This window comes from Jaculus jaculus, chromosome 8 (assembly GCF_020740685.1).
Source record: "Jaculus jaculus isolate mJacJac1 chromosome 8, mJacJac1.mat.Y.cur, whole genome shotgun sequence".
In the NCBI taxonomy this organism is placed as follows: domain Eukaryota; kingdom Metazoa; phylum Chordata; class Mammalia; order Rodentia; family Dipodidae; genus Jaculus; species Jaculus jaculus.
This window is the reverse complement of record NC_059109.1, coordinates 52,574,087-52,594,283: the sequence shown is the minus strand read 5'-3', so window position 1 is coordinate 52,594,283 and position 20,197 is coordinate 52,574,087. Positions and strand designations below refer to the sequence as shown.

Here is a 20,197-nt window from a genome sequence, read left to right as displayed (position 1 = left end):
CAAACAAAGACAATTTAGAAGATAGAGGCTATAGTGACTAAAACATGCCATGCATGAGGACATAGCTCTGTAGTAGAGTACTATTTTGTTAATTTTCAGTAAAAGCAATGGAATCGGAAGACAACTCAAGTAAAAATAACTGATTTAGGAAAGCTTCTTAAACTCTTTACCTCAATTATTCTGTGTTAGCATATCTAGTTAAAACTTTCATCAAAACATCTCAGCCAGTTGTGGAGGTGCACACTTTATAATGTGGGAGGCAGAGGTAGGATGATTGCTGTGACTTTGAGGCCAGCCTGAGACTAGAGTGAGTTCCAGGTCAACTTGGACTAGAGTGAGACCCTACCTCAAAACACAAACAAACAAACAAAAACATCTTCCAGCATCAGTAACATCAAAAGGCAAACGAGCTGCTTTAGGGATTTACAAGAACAGAAGTTTGAGAAGCAATTTTGTAGTAGATGTAACCTAATAATAGAAGAAAAAACAATTTAATTGAGACAGACTTGGATTTGAATATTTCTTTTCAACTTTCTTAAATAATCTATTTGATCATTACAATCCGACTTTAATATACTCTGAAGTAGGATGATAATCTGCTTCACCATCATATTGTTTAATTAATTTCAAATCTACCTCAGGACACATAGAAAGGTAAATACAAAACTTGCCCATTCAAACACCTTGGTATAGGGATCTAAAATATCGTAGCCTTCCCTGTCTCGCATTGATACTTTGCTAAGCAAAGCATGCCTTTTTCTTTATGTTTTAGACTCCTTGTTAGGTCCATCAACTGTATTGTGCTTTAGCAACACTGGAGTACCAAAGCTTGTGAGGCAGTTCCATGGCCTATCCTGATGTTAGATCATAATCCAGTCCTATGGTCTCTTTCCACAGTGCCTTTTCATTACTTAAGCCAAGAAGCCATAATCAGATTGGGTAGAATTCCATTATTAACGTACAAATTAGCTCAAGAAGTTCTCTCCCTTTAAGTTACAGGGTGTTGACTTAGTAATAACTTTTATTAGTGCTCATTTTCTTGGCGTATTTGAGAAGACCCATATAAAAAGCAGGATGCTGTAGTATGTACACCTACAATCTCAGCACTTCTGCCTGCAAGAAGGGAGGTGGAGACAGGAAAATTCTGGAAGCTCTCAGGATAGCTAACCTGGAAAACACAGGGGTGAGCCATGAGACACCACCTCAAACAAGGTGGAATGCAAGTTCTGGTAGCCGAGGTAGTATTCTGACTTCCAAATGTGCACAGTGGAACATATACCTACATTCACACACCAAAAAGTAGTTTTTATTTAAGAATCTGATTCTGTTACAAAAATAATGCTGTGACCAGTTGTTCTCATAACAGTGTTTTACAGCTTCAAGGTTACCTCAAGACACTGAGATGCAATGTCTTGGACAAAGGGGACTGAAGGGGCTAGTGAAGGAGGTAAAATAGAGCAGGATCTGCTGTGTGCTGTGGATAACTCAAAGTGGAGATGGGGAATAATGTGGGGGTTGGGGAGGAGGAGTAATTATACTACAGCCTTTCTGCTAAAGACATTTCTAGTACATACGAAGTTTAATACACACACACACACAGTATAGAATAAATAAGAGGAAGTATGGAATTAAGAGGAATTAGGTTCATGCTGGGGTCTTCTGTGGTTCACTAAAATTTCACTGAATTAACTTTTCTCATTTGCAAAATGAGGGCTGGAAGATGAAGAATCCTAAGTACCAAGTGACTACATGTAGTATCATACAGGTTTTTTAAGCATTTGATTTTTAAAATATTTTATTTCTATATTTATTTGAGAGAGGAAGGAGAGAGGCAGGAGAAAGAGAATGGGCACACCAGGGCCTCAAGCCACTGCAAATGACCCATATATATGCACCACCTTGTGCATCTGGCTTATTATGTGGGTCCTGGAGAATCGAACCTGAGTTTTTAGGCTTTGCAGGCAAACACCTTAATCACTAAGCCATGTCTCCAGCCCCATTTGATTTTTTTAAATTTATTTGTGCCTCTCACTGCTGCAAATGAACACCAGATGCTTGCATCCCTTTTTGTGTCTGGGCCTCAAGGGTGGTTTGTAAATTGAACCTTGGCCAGAAGGCTTTGTAAACAAGTGTCTTTAACCACTGAATCATCTCCCCAGTCCCCACAATTTGCTTTTGTATAAAGATCTAATTAACAGTATTCTGAATGTCACAATTTGTTTCATATTCTATGGTTCAGATGTAGAATAAAGTTTAAAATTTCAGCAAAATATTCTGTTCTAGACTTTTTTTTTTTTTTTTGAGATAGGGTCTCACTCTAGCCCAGGCTGACCTGGAATTCACTATAGAGTCTCAGGGTGGCCTGGAACTCAAGGAAGTCCTCCTAACTCTGCCTGCCAAGTGCTGGGATTAAAGACATGTGCCACTACGCCTGGCTTTCTGTTTTAGATTTTTAAAAATAAGTATCAAAATTATGTTCACCAACATCTCTTCTAATACACTGTACTTAAGTTTTTTTTAATTTGTCTACATAACACTAAGTACATTCATTAATATACATACCTAGTTAAAAATTAAGGCAAAATAGGGCTGGGGAGATGGCTTAGTGGTTAAAGGCACTTGCTTAAGTTAAGGCAAGATAGATTGCTTTCTAGAAATGTTATTAATTCAAAACATGGAGTCCAATACTATTATTTCTTCCCACTTGTGCAGCAAAGCTGATCACATAGTTCATATATCAACTACCCATTAAAAAAAATTAAATGAAAAGTTTTCAATAACTTGAACTTTAGAAAAAAAACCTTTTAATTAGGATTTTCTTACCAAGTTATGATTTAATATTTATCAGATGTGTAAATATACAAACACAGTAGCAATTTTTAAAAAGTTGTAAATAATTGGCCTTACAAAATTACAACACACAGTAAATAAATCCCTTCCACATTTTATACAAACTACATGATTTTAATATACAAAGATTCTGCTTTTATTACACTGACAATGTACAACCAAGACTATTTACAATGCAAAAAAAAAAGTTTATAAACCACAATTTAACATTCTGCTACTGGCAGCCACTATAGTTTAGGAGGTAGCTTTAACTAAACGAAATGAACAAAAGCCACATTTCCCAACTTGTGTTAAAAATAATTTACATAAAATAAAAATTCATTATATGAACAGTATGTACAGTTTAATTATTAAACTGCAATCTAGCTTAATTTGTTTTTGCTTTCTTTTAAATAACCAGATGACTAACGTGGCAGTGGGTTTGTTACTAATTTAACACATTGTTAAGACTCCACATAGGAGCGTGTCATAAGCCTGTAAATAAGAATCAAGCTTTTTTTATTTTTTCATTTGTAAAGACACAGGGCTATAACTTTAATTCTCCCCCAACCTCTAATATATTTGTCTTGTCCACCCAGTACAGAGTATCTGAGCTACTAAATGGGCTCTTTTTTTTTTTTTAAACAAAACATAGGATGGGGAAAATGTATGAATTTCCATGTAATAGCACAGAAGACTCCAGCTCACTTAGAAACAAGTAAGTGCTTTGTGTAATGATTACTCCCAGCTTCTTCCAATTACAGAAAATTATTCACCTTAGTTACTTTCTGTCTATTCCAAAGTATAAATGACATGCTAACAAATTGGAAATATCAGGAGAGCCAGTGATATGAGGAAGGGCTTATTAAAGGGAACATTACATGGAATCATATCCCTTGTATACTATGAAAATCTCCATGTAAGTTAGTAGTTCACCCTCTACTAAACCCACAGCACATTGGCTTTTACTTTTCCTAGTAGTGTTGACTGCAAAACACTGAGGAAAAATGATCGTGATTGCACCAAAGCAATGGATTTCATAACAAATGTCCTACTAGAAAAAAAAAAAAACAGCTGTTAATACTGCTTTTAAACCATCTCCAGGTGTTAGATTTACACAACATTTGAACAAACTCTATGATTTTCTTTTGTCAGAGATGGAAATAGAAAATGTGTAAAGACAACGCCTATGTTTACTCTCACAGTTCTGGCTGGAGACAATCCCTTTTTTGGCCCTGCAGTAAGTTGTCCTGAGATTAATGATGAAAAATTAGGTAAAATTAGCAAGACTTTTTATCTGTTATATGAAATAACATTTAATATATTTTTAAGAAACATTAACAGCTGTTTTTTACCTTGTGCTTAATTCTGAAATACTTTAAAGTTTGCATCTTATGGATCAGAATAAACTAATTTTATATTGCTATATAATACCTCAAACTCCTTTCAAGTTTCATTTACTTCAGATAGACTACATGTTGCTTTGACATTGTATGTTTGAATTTATAATTTAGGCACCTGTTCTTCAGAAATGTCTGGTTTGAGAAATGAACTGCCACCTTCTTCTATGTGACACCATGCAGTGATTACAGAAGTGCTTCCCAGATAAAGACAAAATATGGTTCATTTGATAAGCACTGGGATTTTGGTTGAAAAGGGAAATGTTTAGAAATATAGTACTTCAGTCTTTTACTCTTGGTAGATTATAAGCATAACGCACCAGAGGGAATCCTCGACTCTGGTAGAAGCAGGCTCGTCCACAGGCCTGAACCTGGTCAGAACTGTCCGAGACAAAGGAATCTTCCTCGTCCGCACAGTCAGAGTGGGCTGACTGTGTGCCACAGTCAGACCAATAGCCCTCTGGTCTTTGGCAAGAAGCCACTGCCAATGCAGGACAACTATGTGATTTGATTAGGTGTTTGCATGACACTGGTTTTGTCAAAAGAAATGATTCACAGCAGTCACATACAGTCAGGTTACCCTGCAAATGTGAGTACATGCCACAGTCATAGTAGAAATCCTGTTCCACACAACCACCTTGGCTACTGATGGACATGGAAACAGACCCGTACTTCCTGGTAACACGCCGCTTCAGTAACTTCCAGTCTTCTTTAAACTTTGGGTTGAAGAAAACGTATAGGACTGGATTCAGGCAAGCAGGCAATGGGAAAAATATCAGAGTAACAGACTTCATGATTTCAGGACTGATAGCAATTGCAGTGATCAATGGTGCAAAGGAGAAAAATGCCACAGGGCAGAAAAAGATACAGTTTGTGAAGATCAGCCAAGCAACATGTTTAGTCATGCTGGGCTGGGAGTTCTCCGAGAGGTCCTCTTTTTCCAGGTTGCAGTAGAGCTTAGTGTAGATAATGGCCATTAGTAAAAATGCTAGTGAGTTCAGCAGCACTAATGTCACAGTGAATCCTAACGATGGTGTTTCTCCTGTAGGGAATGGTAGGCACAGAGGGGAGGCAGAATAGTCCCCTTTGTGGAAAAGGGGGAAACAGCCTGCTACTGCAGCACCCAGGAAAGCAAAAAGGGCGGAAGCCCGGAACTGTTTGAGATGATTGCTTTTCCCATTTTTCATTATATCTTTTGTAGATAAGCTTCTTTCCACAGCTGCTAATGTTAGTAAGAATATGGCACTTTCTGAGGAGAAAACTGCAAGAAATCCAGCTACTTTACAGCCACTGCCAGTCTCCCACCAGATGCCAAATTCAGCAAACCGGCCCCAGGACACAGCATCAAGGAAAGTAAGGGTGCCAGTGTAGAGGCCCATGAAGAAGTTAGACACAGAAATCAAGCCTATGAACAATTTGGTGGAAGGCAGTGATGTAGATGATGTAAATGTGGCTAAAATGACAAGCAGGTTGAAAAACAGTGCAACCAAGAAAATGAACCACACAGTAAGGCGGATCATCCAGCTTCCCAGCAAATATTCACAGGGTTTAAAAGCACCTAGAAAATGAAAAGAAAAAGTACAATGAAAGACAATGTAGAAAGCACTTCATGGCCCAACAGAATAATGATAGTTAAATCTACAAGCTTGCCACCTGGTTGAACCAGACTGAACAACTGTTATTTTTAAGATATTTTGATAAACTTCTCTTACTTAATTTCTTTTATTAAATATTTGGATGGGTCACACAAATATGTCAAAAAAATTGAACTTTATCTTAAAGCAAGTTAATATATATAATACAATGTCTAGAATTGAAAAGTACTTGATACTACTAAAGGTTCCTCTCTTGCTGCCCACTCACTACCAAAGTAACTTGGACCTCTATGAATTTCATATTCTCATTGATGGATAATGCCTGTTTCAGAGAGCTAGGAAGCTTGTGCACAATTACATGGTTAAGATACTTTAGCAGGTTGCTGGGCACAGTGTTGACTTCAATAAGTATTACCTCCCTTTTCTTTTTCTGTCATTTTATAACCACATATATATGCATATGTTATATATACATATTTTAATTCATTTCTAATAATTTCCTATGACTTTCAAAAGCAACCTGATGAGGCAAGTTAAGGTAGGTGGAAATTATTCCCATTTTTTTTCATCACAAGAAGCTGATATTTCAAAGCCTTTGACAAAGTTCACTCACTAAGCTAATATAGCTAGGATGAAATTACACAGATGGTAAGCACCCTAATATAACAAAGGTTAGTCTTGAACATACTTACTGAGTAGCTGAATTATTTGTTCTAGTAACTGATTTTCACATGCTAGTTGCTACAATCACTTTCCCATTGCTGCGACAAAGCATCAGACCAAAAGGAGGAAAGTTATCTTGGCTTATAGTCTCGAGGGAAAGCTCCATGATGACAGAGGGGAAAAATGGTATAAACAGAGGCTGGATATCACCTCCTTGCCACAAAAGGTAGCAAACAGAAGCAGGAGAGTGAGCCCAATATTGGCAAGGGGGAGCTGACTATAACACCCATAAGCCCACCCGCAATAATACACTTCCTCCAGCAAGGCTCCACCTCCCAAACTACCAACAGCTGAGGACCAAGCATTCAAAACACATGAATTTACGGGAGAAACCTAATTCAAACCACCACACTAATTATGTTACAAAAATGACTACTGTTTTATTTAAAAATTAAGAATGCAATTTTGATTATGAAGCTCAACAAAACCATGTACTGCAATTGACTAAGAAAAGGCATATTTAATTTTTCTGAATTTCTGGATTTTCTGAAATAAAGCCTTTTGGTTATCTAAACAGTCAATTCTGGGGTGGGGGAACATATATAGTCCCAACCCCTCACTAAGTACTTCCTGGAAGTTAAGTGTTGCTGGGGGAAAGGGAGAAATTTATTTTCAATTGTGGAACCATGGTAAGTTGTCCTTGTTCTGTTTGCTTCTTTTTTAAAGACATGAAAGAAGAGTTGGAAGTGGGAGGGGAACAACAAAGAAAATAATGAGGGAGGGTAAATGTATAAAATTGTCAAAAAATTTTTAAACTGGGAATGTTAGGAATCAGATTTTCAGTATAAAATAAAAGATATAAAATCTAAAATGTGAAAAATTGTACAGTGCTAAAATTTAAATTGGAAGACAGGCTTGTACAGTGCTAAAATTTAAATTGGAAGACAGGCGTGGTGATGCATGCTTTAATCCCAGCACTCGGGAGGCAGAAGTAGGAGGATCACTGAGAGTTCGAGGCCACCCTGAGGCTACCTAGTGAATTCCAAGTCAGCCTGAGCTAGAATGAGACCCTACCTCAAAAAACAAAACAAAAAAATTAAATTGGAAATATCAATATGAACCAAAAGAAGTCATTTCTGACGTTCACATAAACTTTTAAATTTAAACTGTATTTCACTTCCCACAAGAAGCCTGAAGATAAATCATTTTATCACCTTTGCATAAGAAGTGCCTCTTCTGGGCTGGAGAGATAGCTTAGTGGTTAAGGTGTTTGCCTGAAAAGCCAAAGGACCTGGGTTTGATTCCCCAGGACCTACTTAAGCCACAGGCATAAGGTGCACATGCATCGGAGTTCATTTGCAGTGGCTGGAAGCCCTGATGTGTCCATTTTCTTCTCCCCCCCCCCCCCCGCCGTCCCCTCTCTCTCTCCCTCTCCCCCTCTCTCCCTCCCTCTCTCTCTCTCCCTCCCTCTCTCTCTCTCTCTCTCTCTGTCTCTCGTGTGTGTGTGTGTGTGTGGTTCCCTCTCTCAAATAAGTAGAATTAAAATAAAAAGAAAGAAAAGAAAGTGCCTCTTCAATTCCAGGTGCTTAACCATCACCATGGAGAATGGTAGATAAGCAGATTTTGATTTGGTGGATCTGGCCTGAGAGTCTGAAGACATGCATCAGCTGCCTGTATGCACCTGAGTCAGAAACAAGGCCTCGTAGTCACCTGATCCTACCCAGGCTGTAAACATCACTCCATCCCAATGAGTTTTAGGAGTATTGGCCCAATGTTACTTAAAGTGACACATCCTGGCCAGATAGGCTGTGTGTTACCTGTTGACGGTGTACAATGGATGATTATTTGGCTATGTTCTTCATTTTCAGCACTGCTTGTGACATTGGCTGCATCAGCAGTCCCTAAACATGTAATATAAAGCACATTGAATTTAAACTGCACAAAACTCAAAAGTAATACATTTTCCTACAGCTTTTGTTCTATGTGACTAGCATGAGTTCAGCTTATGTGAGACTTGATAGCATATGAAAGATGTTGGATAACACAATAAATGCCATTATTTTTTTCCTCACAGACTTCATATTGATTCTTCCCAAACTGATTACAATAAAGATTCTTTGATTAATGTCTTAAGGAGTGTTCTAAGAGTTCATATACTTGCCTTTCTCTTTTGTCAGACTGTGGTCATGGAGGCTGTTATCTTCTGTGTTTAAATTTGCATAAGAGTCACAACCCCAAAACGAACAGCACTGATAAGCATATGGTACTGATAAAGACCTGGAAAAAGTTATAAAATACACACTGAATAGCAACTTCACAGATAGGATTTCTGTCTTGTAAAAACTGTCTTAACCTTTAGAAGCTCTAGCCAAGGAGTTAGACCCAATTGTGTTCCATGTCTTGGCCTGGCCATTTACCTCCCCAGGCCTTGGTTTCCATATCTATGAAAATAGTTCTAGTAAGCCTTATAAATAGTTAAGTTTCCCCTTTTATGAGTTACTTCATAAGATCTGGGTGCAAATCAAGACACATGTAAAATTTTATAACAATGTAGCAGTTTAAAGTAAAAATCTTTGCAATTGCTTTATACATGTTGGACAATGCTCCATGTGTCATATAAAATGGATGACTTCATTTAAAATCAGTACCCCAGGTCATTTGTAGCACTGTATCATGAAATGTATTTACTGTGCTCATAGAAATGTAGTTAAATTATTTGTCTTCCTACAAAATTAGCTCAAGCTGCTTGTCCACTACACTTAGTGGGGTCCCCTTTACACATCTGAAGTCTCCATGAAGGATTATACATTTTACTGATTTTCTGTCAGTTCATATTTAGGAAGCTTCTGTTATCTTATTTCTAATCACAAGTCCATTGAATTTAAAGACATTCTGACAAACATTATCTCATTTAAGAGCATTTAAAGTTCATGCCTTCAACACCTATGGAATATGGATTATGTTTTATTTCTCACCAAATTTCCAAGGATAGAGATAGAAAATGCTCTTAAAATTATAGCCTACAGAAAGAAAAAAAAAATCTGGAAACCACAGGGGGCAGGAAAAAAACAAAAACAAAAATGAACAGGACATTCTAATTTTGAACCTAGCATAACTTCAGTGAGAAGGAAAAATAAGCAAAAGCATACCTGAGACTAGTGAAATCTTTCGCTGCCAGGGCTTCTTTCAGCTGGAAGTTGCCCACAAGTTTCAGTTGGTTTAGCCCACTCAGGCCTTCTGTAGGTAGTGACTTCAGCTCATTGAAACTTAGATCTCTAAAATGTGAGTGAGACTTTAAGTTAATGCTCTAAGATAAAAATCATTAAGAAAAACACCTGTGCATACAGACTAGTATAAATATTAACACCTCCAAAGATGCTTGCATTTCCAGACTATTTACTGCTCTCATACGAGTGCTGCACACAGCTTTCTGTCCTACTTACAGGTTAGTAACTGATGTAAGCTCTGCAAAAGCTCCACTGTGAATGTCACGGATCAGGTTTCTACTCAGATCTCTGCAATCAGAAGAGCAACTTTGTTAATTATTTCATATGAACACTGAAAATGCTAAAAAGTTACTTAGGCTATGCTTCTGAATCTGAGGTGGTAACACAATATCCCTTAACAACAATCTTTAATCTTGGCCAATATTTTTTTTATTATGCTCATTGTTTCTCTATTACAAGTATCCAATTAGAGCAACAGACCCCCTGTAGTAGCAATTCTAACTGGCATCTATTTCACACTGGTTGTGAATTTTCTCTATTTTATCATTCTAGTACCAGTTCATTCCCCCCCATATATATATATATATATATATATATATATATATATATATATATATATGAATGAATGATATGATATAACCTTTGGCACTACTAACTAGGGAAGTAAAAACTCAGGTCCTGATGAAGCTGAAAATAAAAACAGGTTCCATATTGTTTGCCTTCTTGAGATTAGTGGTAAGGCCCCAAGGGAAGACAAGTAATCAATAGGCAAACAAAGGCACTCCAAAAGGGCTTCAGATATCATTCTTTTCCTAAGCAGGAAATAAAAATCACATGAACAGCAGAACTAATCTATATTTCAGAAACACACCCTGAAAAAGTCCTAATTACACAACAAACCAGAGAAATCATTCATAACATCTCTCTGGCAAGAGGGAAATCAGAAGACCATCTTTTCATTGTTGCCATTTATCAGCACTCTGGACATGATGACAGCCTGGAGCCAGCTTCTGTCCCCATAACTGCCCAGGGCCCCATGGAACAACTATCCAGTGAAGAAAAAAATGTAGCAATCCAACCACCAATTAAATATTTTTTTATGGAGTGCATGTTTTCTTTCTTTCCTGTGAACCACATCAATAACCCCTTTTATTGCTCAAAGGGGAGCCACTAGAAAAGCAGATTTAGCATGTCTTGTTTCTTCAGTGCCATTGTTTCAAACTTTTTCTCAGAAGTCAGAGGGTGACAAGTTTTGTCTTAGTCAACCTCATTTTCCCAACCCTAGGCCCAACTAAGTGCCTGGTATAATAAATATGTACTCAAATATAAATATATTTTTGTTTTTAATTTTTACCATTTCATACATGTATAAGATGTATTTTTATCATATTCACCCTCCCTCACCTCTTTTTCTTTTATTTATTTATTTTCAAGCACAGAGAAATATAGAGAAGACAGACAGATAGAGAATGGGCACACCAGGGCCTTTAGCCACTGTAAACAAAATCCTAATGCATGTGCCCCTTGTGCATCTGGCTTACGTGGGTCCTGGGAAATGGAACTGGGGTCCTTTGGCTTCACAGGCGAACACCTTAGCTGCTAAGCCATCTCTCCAGACCCCTCGCCTTCTCTTATCCCTTCCTTTTCCCCCTCCTATTAAACCCCGTTTTCCCAACTGGACACCCTTCTACTTTCATGTCTGGTTTTTTTTTTTTTTTTTTTTTTTGGTGACCCATTAAGTTTAATTAGATTTATCTGAGTGTGGGTGAGAGGGTTAAATTTCTTTTATACAATTATTTATTTATGTGAAATAGACAAACATGAGTATGGGTGCTCTAGGGTATCTTACCATTGCAAACTAACTCTAGACACTTGTGCCACTTGTATATCTGGCCTTACATGGGTACTAGGGAATCAAACCCTGGTCATCAGGCTCTGCAAGCAAGTACCTTTAACCTTTAACCTTCTCTACAGCCCCTGAAGTCCATTCTTTAAACAGTACCAAATGATAAAGTTTGAACATCTACATAATATAAATTGTATCTTTAAGTATAGCTACTGGTATGGAAATCATGATACATAAATTTACAATTTGACAAAAATTTTGCCTTTAAATCATAGACAAACTTACAGAATCCGCAGAGATACAAGGCCTTGAAAAGTATTTTCCTTTATTTGGTAGATTTGATTACGTTGCAATGAACTAAAACAAAAGGAGGATGATTGGTGGGGAGGAGGGTTGAGAGAAGGAATGAAAGACAGTAAAAAAATTATTCTCTACGTTGAAAAATAACATTCTTTGTTAACATTTTTCTAAGTTTACATAATCATTTATATTTAACATTGCTCTTGTTGACAATGAAGAGAATTGTAATTTCATTATCTACAAAGTGAAAGGGTTAGCCTAATTTGTACCCAACTCAGGTTATGTTGGGAGTTTTAAATCATAATTATATTGGTACATTATCTTAAACTCCTTCCAAATTTACTCAGGGGTGAGAGATGACATACTGAGAAAGGATCCAAGACAAAACCATAACAAGTGTGTGTATGTGGGGCAGGGAAGACAGAGAGAGAGAGAGAGAGAGAGAGAGAGAGAGAGGGAGAGAGAAATAGGTTGAGATTAAAACTAGGAGAATTAATGCCTCTCTCCTTCACTTACCTCCCAGTCAGCTTCCACCAGAGCATCAGGGCTGCCCTACACTGGCACCCTGGGTACTAATATACAAAAGCCCCTTTCTGTTTAATTTTTGGTATGCTTATCCTCCCTTACACATGTACTAGAACACCTAACAAATAATAATAGCCTAGTACTTTTGATTTAAGCAGGGAAGTCATATCAACAGCAGAACTCACTCTACATTGAAAACAAACCCAGAAAATTCTGATGTTACAGAACTAACAAACCACTGAAATACCTTAACCACACTTAAATTGGGCATTAGTAGAAATTTAGAGGTTGGATAAATTCATTTCAAAGCACATCTCCTGGATCTCAAAGAAACATGATTAACATATTCTTTAATCACAAACCAGCACTGGCTGCATGAACAAACCAATACTGTGACATTAAATCAAATGGGACACTAGCGTATATGAACTACTGATTTCTTTAAAAATTTATTCAGCATAAGAAATAGTGAACTAACAGTATACTACAGCAAGAAAGAGTAAGTCAAAGACCAACTTACATTTCTTCTAGAGCATGACAACCATTAAAACTTGGGAGATCTCTTAAATTGTTATAAGACAAATCCCTAAAAACAATATAAATGAACCAATCAATACCATTATTAGAACAGTCTATTAAAAGTGTTCTCCTTTAAAGAATTAAAAGCAGCACTAAGGTCTCTGACAAGAGACACAGCTGAGCAAAAGAAGCAATTGTTGAAAAGAAGCAATTTCTTCGAGACTTGTAGGCATTTAGGGCACCTTGGTGACATAACATTACAGCACACAATGTTGAGTGCAGACCTTGTAAAATATGCTAAAATTTATTAAACTATATAACATATACTCAAAACAGGAAGCATATAAAATTTTTCTCAGTGGTCAAGCTATAGACTTTAAAAAAGTTTAATTTTTTTCCAATTTTTTTCTATGAATGTCTTCATTGCTCCTTAATTTAAAAGTTATAGAGAAATGGTATTCTTACAGCCTCTTTGAGGACACTTAGAACACATTAAGTAAGATATCAAAATAATTAACATTCAATGTCACTGAGGTTTCTCTCAGTGATGGTCACTGAAAATCCACTATGCCCTTTGATTACTTATTTGACCAGTCACTTACTTCATTACTACTTTTACCCACTAAATACTAACAAATCAGCAACTTGTTTGTTCTGGTGATAGTTTTATATCATGTTTTTAATTTCTAGGCAGGTTTATAGATTTAGGAGGCTATATAACTAGTCATTCTTGGTTCAAGAAAGCTTTAGTCTTGACTTAGGTTATGGATGAAGCAGAAGAATACAGGGAGAAAATGCTGGTAGAGAAACTCGAATAAGAGCTAAATATTCTCTTGGATTTACTTTGTGCTAAATAAAGTAACAAAATGTCTGGTATATATACTATTCTAACACACCAGCTTATTTATAGGAAAGGAAGAAACTAGTTACACCTCCAACCACCTTATGGAAAGAATTCATTACAAGTAAAACCAAGATTTGTAAAGTACAGAAAAGAAATACAACTTACAAAGTCCTAAGCATCTTTTGGTTTTGACATAAGTTATCAGGTATGCTGCTTATCTTTGTACCTGTCAAGGTCCTGTGGAAAAACAGTGTTATTCTAAGCAATAGTTCAAGTCTGGGTAGCAAATAAAATGTTACTCTGATATATATTAATAAATGCTTGCATCATTGTATATGAACAGTCTATGGATACCACTGCCTAGCTACCACCTAAAGTTAAACACATTGAGAGGGTAATTAACTAAATTCATCAACTTCACTGTAATGAAAAAAACTTTATGGTATAAGGTGTTACAAATTATCCAAATAATGGCTTTGATTCTCCACATGGACCAAGAGAAAAATCTGAACCCAGCCATAAGCCTAGTCACAATTTTCCATAAGTCTTATCATCTTCTCACACCAAACACACTTGGAATCAACTCAGCATCCTGTCCCAAATATTGTTTCTTTTATTTCAGTCACCCTAGCTCAGCAGGTCTGACATACGCTTACTCTTCTCCCTGCACATGCTGCCCTTCGCAGTCAGTCATCTCTTTCTGTTATTTCTTCTATAGTGCTCTAACACCTGATCTTTCCATTTACTGCTTCTAGGCAGATCAGAGGTAAAGCACTGCAAAGGCAGTGGAAGACTAATCGTGCTGCTTGTTGCAGAGCAACTACAGTGACAGGCTAAAATCCTAGAGCACTCATAGGGGTATGTATATAATTGGCCATGTGGATTGACCAGGGCATCATAGTTCTGTCTTCTCTTTGCCTTCCTTACACTACTTGCTCAAATATTCTCAACATGGGCAAACTGCCTGAAGGCTCAAGCAAAACATCTTACTCTATGCTTCCCAACTTCTTGCCCTGTTTTCCTCCACCTTAGTTTGTATGAAAATCCTAACGTTAATATGGTATACCATGATAAGGTTTGAATGGCTAAAGAACCTGACTGCTTCAAGGCCCACCTAGTTAGGTGGAGGGCTGGGAGACCTTGGATATACTCGTAATCCATTCACAGAACACTCTCTAGTATACCGAGATCACGACCTATCATTTTGAAATCTGGTCCCAAACAAGCTTTCAATATTTCTCTATACCATACTCCCATTCAATTACAAATATACAATTCTTAACTACATTTGAACATATGTACATCACCTCAGTATATTCTTTAGTATTCTCAGTTAATCCTAAATTCTGCCTTTAAAAAAAAAAAGACCTAGTTCTGGTAAAGCTGATAGTATTTACTTTTGAAACATGGCATCTCCTCCAAGAACCTTTTCTGATGATCTGTATCAACTGGTCACACTTCTGAATTCCTCAAGCAACTGCTTACAATTTGGTACTTAGTTGGCACCTTATATTTTCAGTAATCTTTTCAAGATCTGTCCACACAGTACTCTGTACTTTGCCTGAGCTAAATGACCACAAACCCAAGCCACACATCTCCATGCATGATATTCACAAAGGGAGTTGGGAGTAATGACTCCAAGCCCTTCCTCATCAACAAATGCACTGGCACACCCCTGGTAGACTGGCCAACACTGTCATCTTTACATGACCCTCTTAGGGCCTCATACTTACAGGCTCTCCAGATGGACAGTTCCAGTCAGATTGGGGAACCATTGGACCATGCTTGCACCGCGAATAACTCTTTAAGAAATTTGGAGAGAAAGGGTAATTAAAAATAAACTATTTTTCTTAAACAATGCTATCATTTTGTATTTTAAATACTTTCAAATTACAGGTTTACTATAACCACAAACAACTAGTTTCGTCTCTTACAGGTAGTTGAAAATGTGACAACTTGGTCAAGTGTTCACATAAATAAGAATCCATAGAAATTTCCAGAGTCATCCTTTGGAATTCTACCCAAATAAGGTGGGGGAATGAGGACAAAATATTTTGCTTCCTAATGTAGTCATAATAATAAATTCTTATTTCACTAAAAGAGCTGCATAATATTCACATGATTTGTACTTCCACAATACTTACAAGGAAAGAAGATCAGAGAGGTTGTGAAATGCCGAGTTCCCCACAAAAGATAGAGGGTTATCATACAAATGTCTGTAAAAATAATCCAAAAGAGGGCAAGTTTTCATATGTTTACCAGTACTCAAACATACAATCCATGTTTACAATGCACACATGGCAGAAAGCTTGAATATTCACTTTTTATGCAGAGGTTTGGCCTTCTGCAGACATGGTAGCATGTGATTACACTCTGAAAGATACTTTCCAAAGTACTTACGTAGTTCTTTTTCCAAAGTACTTACATAGTTCTTAAGAGTGGATTACCACTAAATGCTCCATCAGGGATAACAGAAATGGAATTACTATGAAATCCCCTAGAAAGATGGGAGAAAACATATTTTGAAATACATATCCTCTGACAGTAAGTTAACCCGAGTGTCCACTGCTATTCAGCAAAGGGCAACTGATGATGCTTACAAAACTGTTTCAAAAATGTAGGAAGGACCTGCATTTTTAATTCCATACTACCTTTTTCAGGACTGTACCAAATGCTTTTTAAACTTACTGCTTAGCTAGTACCTTGCAGGTCCCTCATCTGCATTTTTCTGTTACTTCATCAAAGAATTTTTTTTAAGTTTTTTTTAAATTTATTTATTTATTTGAGAGCGACAGACACGGAGAGAAAGAGAGATAGAGGGAGAGAGAGAGAATGGATGCGCCAGGGCTTCCAGCCTCTGCAAACGAACTCCAGACGTGTGTGCCCCCTTGTGCATCTGGCTAACATGGGACCTGGGGAACCGAGCCTTGAACCGGGGTCCTTAGGCTTCACAGGCAAGCGCTTAACCGCTAAGCCATCTCTCCAGCCCTCATCAAAGAATTTTATAGTACGAGAATTTATAGTATTCTAGCTCCAAAATCTCTCTCACAGAAGCCTGCATTTTGCTTTGAGACAGTATTAACTATCAATTTATGACACATAGTCTTTTTTATGCCATGTGCATGCTTATGTTCAAGACAACCCAGTGTCCAAAAATGCCCCCTCATCCTTTTATTTAAATTGTCCCATTCTATCAAATCTGGTCAAATTACTTTCATTTTGACAAGTTTTTATTTGCAAGAGAGAGAGAATGAAGGAGATACTCTTGCCATTATAAATGAACTCTAGATGCTTGTGCCACTTTGTGCAGCTGGCTTTATGGGGGTGTTTAGAATTGAACCCAGGCTGTCAGACTTTGCTAAGCCATCTATTCAGCCTCAGAATTCCTTTATTTTGGATGCATTTTCAAATGACTCCAAGCATCAATGAGGTCTCTGTCTAGAATTATTATTTATCTAATTAATTGACCATTTATTTCTACCTCAAAACAGATACCTTCCTATATTAATGCTCTATCTTTTGAGTGACGTAAACACAGCATGCTCCTTTAGGCAGATTGTACCTCATGACTTTCTGTTTCAGTAGCATCTAACCCTATCAAGTAACCTATGCTCTGAGCCACTGGTGTCAGCTAACACACGGAATATGTGTATGTTGACATGTACCATGGATATTGTAATACGATGAAGATGATCTCCTTTTTAGAACATTAAATAGTGAATTCTAGGATATTGTACATAAATAGCACAAAGCAATACTTACAATTCTTTCAGGCTAGGAAGGGCTTTAATAGCATCAGGAAATTCCTCCAAGTTATTATAATTCAAATCCCTAGGGGAAAATATATAAGAATACTAAGTAATAGTCATTATTCATAAAATACTTTGGTACAAATACATGTTAAAAGATCAGCAAGGCTGGGCATGGTGGCAAATGCCTTTAGTCCCAGCACTTGGGAGGCAGAGGTAGGAGGATAGCCATGAGTTTGAGGCCACCCTGAGACTCCAGAGTAAATTCCAGGTCAGCCTGGGCTAGAGTGAGACCCTACCTTGAAAAACCAAAAAAAAAAAAAAAAAAAAAAAAAATCAGCCAGATGTGGTGACAAATGCCTTTAATCCCAGCATTCTGGGAGGCCCAGTTAGGAGGATGGTGTGAGTTTGAGGTCAGTCTGAGACTACATAGTGAATTCTAGGTCATCCCAGGCTAAAGCAAGACCCTACTTCAAGAAAACAAAAATAGGGACTAAAGAGATGTCTCAGTGGTTAAGGCACTTGCCAGCAAAACCAAAGAACCCAGGTTCGATTCCCCAGTAACCATATAAACCAGATGTAAAAGGTGGTGTGTGCATCTAGAGTTCATTTGCATGCCCATTTTTTCTCTCTCTCTGTAAATCTGCCTTTTTCTCTCTCTCAAATCAATAAATAAAATAAAAAATTAAAATTAAAATCACATCCTCTAGTTAGTAATCTTTTTTTTAACAGCCATGTTATCATTCAATAGAAATTTAACTGAGGGGCTGGAGAGATGGCTTAGCGGTTAAAGCACTTGCCTGTGAAGCCTATGGACCCAGGTTTGATTCTCCAGGTCCCATGTGAGCCAGAAGCACATGGTGTCATATGCATTTGCAGTTTGTTTGCAATGGCTAGAGGCCCTGGTGCACCCATTCTTACTCACTCACTCTCTCCCAGTCTCTAATACATAAATAAATAAAAATAAATCTTTAAAAAACAACAAAAAAAGATGTTTAATTGAAGTTACAGCTTTTCAGAGAAGGTTGAGTATGGAAAAAAAAAGGTCATTCTTCTGTGGTGTTTTTAGGTCAGTAAATTTATAAGTTCAAAGCATCCTCAGACCCATATGCCACTGAAGGATTAAACACACAACTCTTCTAAATGGCATTTCTCAGAAAATTCACCATAAAACAGAACTTACTGAACATCCACGCAGGACAAGAGCATTGGGAGGGTAATGCCTCCTGCAGTTCTGGGTAAGGTCAGCTGACCTCAACCCTACCATCAGCATAAGGACTTGAGATAAGAGTGACCATGAGAAGGACCATTTGTACAACTACTATTCTCATGAAGGTCATGAATTATTGAAAATGTTTTATTAATTAGGAGAAAGAAAAGCCACAGTGGAGCCAGGAGTGGTGGTCCACGACTTTAACCCCAGCACTTGGGAGGCAGATGTAGGAGGACTGCCATGTGTCTGAGGCCACCCTGAGACTACACAGTGAATTCCAGGTCACCCTGGGCTAGAGTGAGACCGTACCTCGAAACTCCAAAAATAAATAAATAAATGAAAGCACAGCTCTAAATGTTTAAATTTTAATTTCCATTAACATAATGAGCATGTTGACATATGATTAGCAAGGCTGATTTCAGAGTGAAGGTGAAACAAAATTTAACACCCCAGATCCTTTAAGACCTGTTGTTTTCCTTTTCTGCACAAAAGAAAAAAGGCAAGCAAAAGCTAAAACTAAAAAGATTTAACCTCAGTATAATTTGAGTACTATACATGGCCTACAACCCATTCAAGCTTCTGTGTACTTGCAGTATATAAAGCAAAGAAGAATTCACTTTGGAACTATCTTCCTCAAGACCTTTAGCCCATTTAGTTGGAACTCTCTCTGAATCACTTTACCATAGCACAATATGAATATCATGCATCTTTAAATAAAGGCAATAATGCAACTAAATACACTAAAATAACAAAATGATAATTTTGTTCAATAATTTGCTCAATAATTCATAGCTGCACAAGGTTGGTAACTTAAAGCAACACTGTGCAGCCTCAACAGCTAAAAGTCCCAAACAGTTCAGCTAAGGGAAAGAAAACTACTACTGGCAAAAGAGAAAACCTTTATTTGTCACATCAGCACGTGAGTACAAATGAACTATTCCCACTTAATATAGGCAAAGGAACTGGCATGGTAAAAAATAAATAAAAATTTAAAAAGTCAATAAATAGCAAAACTCTCCAGAATTCATTTTAGAAGCTTCAAAACTGTCATACAGTTGAAAAAAATTGACATTTTTAAAACATAAATCATTTCAGATTAAGCTACCTTTAATATGTATTTGGGAAAGACGACATGAAATTCACACTTAGGTGTCATTTTGAATCCTTAACTGATTAGTATCCACAACTAGGTCACTTGATGGCAAGAACATGAATATGCATTAAAGCAAATTAACGATGAGCTATAGTTAAGGACAGTGTCTTGCCCTTCTGCATAGTGAAATATAAAACTGTTCCATACACAAAACAATGTGACTACCAAAATGTGAATACACTCACAAGGTCTCCAGGTTATCTAGTCCATCAAAACAGTGCTGACTCAGGCTTTTAATTTTGTTGTTGTGAAGATGCCTATGAAAACAAATGCATCAAAATGACTTTCACATCTTCCAAAAGTAACAATTGCAGATGTTTCATAAGTCTAAGCT

General features: G+C 37.1%; 1 protein-coding gene across 1 annotated transcript in view; it reads right to left on the bottom strand.

The window, feature by feature from the left end:
- Positions 1 to 3,416: 3,416 nt before the first annotated feature.
- Positions 3,417 to 20,197, bottom strand: part of Lgr4 (leucine rich repeat containing G protein-coupled receptor 4) — a 112,617-nt gene continuing 95,836 nt past the window's right edge. Inside the window, exons 6-18 of the mRNA XM_045156175.1 lie at positions 20,049 to 20,120; positions 17,511 to 17,579; positions 16,174 to 16,245; positions 15,893 to 15,964; positions 15,482 to 15,550; positions 13,914 to 13,985; positions 12,906 to 12,971; positions 11,846 to 11,917; positions 9,931 to 10,002; positions 9,637 to 9,762; positions 8,649 to 8,764; positions 8,305 to 8,388; positions 3,417 to 5,787 (exon numbers count right to left, since the gene is read on the bottom strand). Coding sequence (XP_045012110.1) covers positions 4,511 to 5,787; positions 8,305 to 8,388; positions 8,649 to 8,764; positions 9,637 to 9,762; positions 9,931 to 10,002; positions 11,846 to 11,917; positions 12,906 to 12,971; positions 13,914 to 13,985; positions 15,482 to 15,550; positions 15,893 to 15,964; positions 16,174 to 16,245; positions 17,511 to 17,579; positions 20,049 to 20,120 — 2,239 coding nt within the window. The 3' untranslated portion in view covers positions 3,417 to 4,510. The remainder of the gene's footprint in view (positions 5,788 to 8,304; positions 8,389 to 8,648; positions 8,765 to 9,636; positions 9,763 to 9,930; positions 10,003 to 11,845; positions 11,918 to 12,905; positions 12,972 to 13,913; positions 13,986 to 15,481; positions 15,551 to 15,892; positions 15,965 to 16,173; positions 16,246 to 17,510; positions 17,580 to 20,048; positions 20,121 to 20,197) is intronic.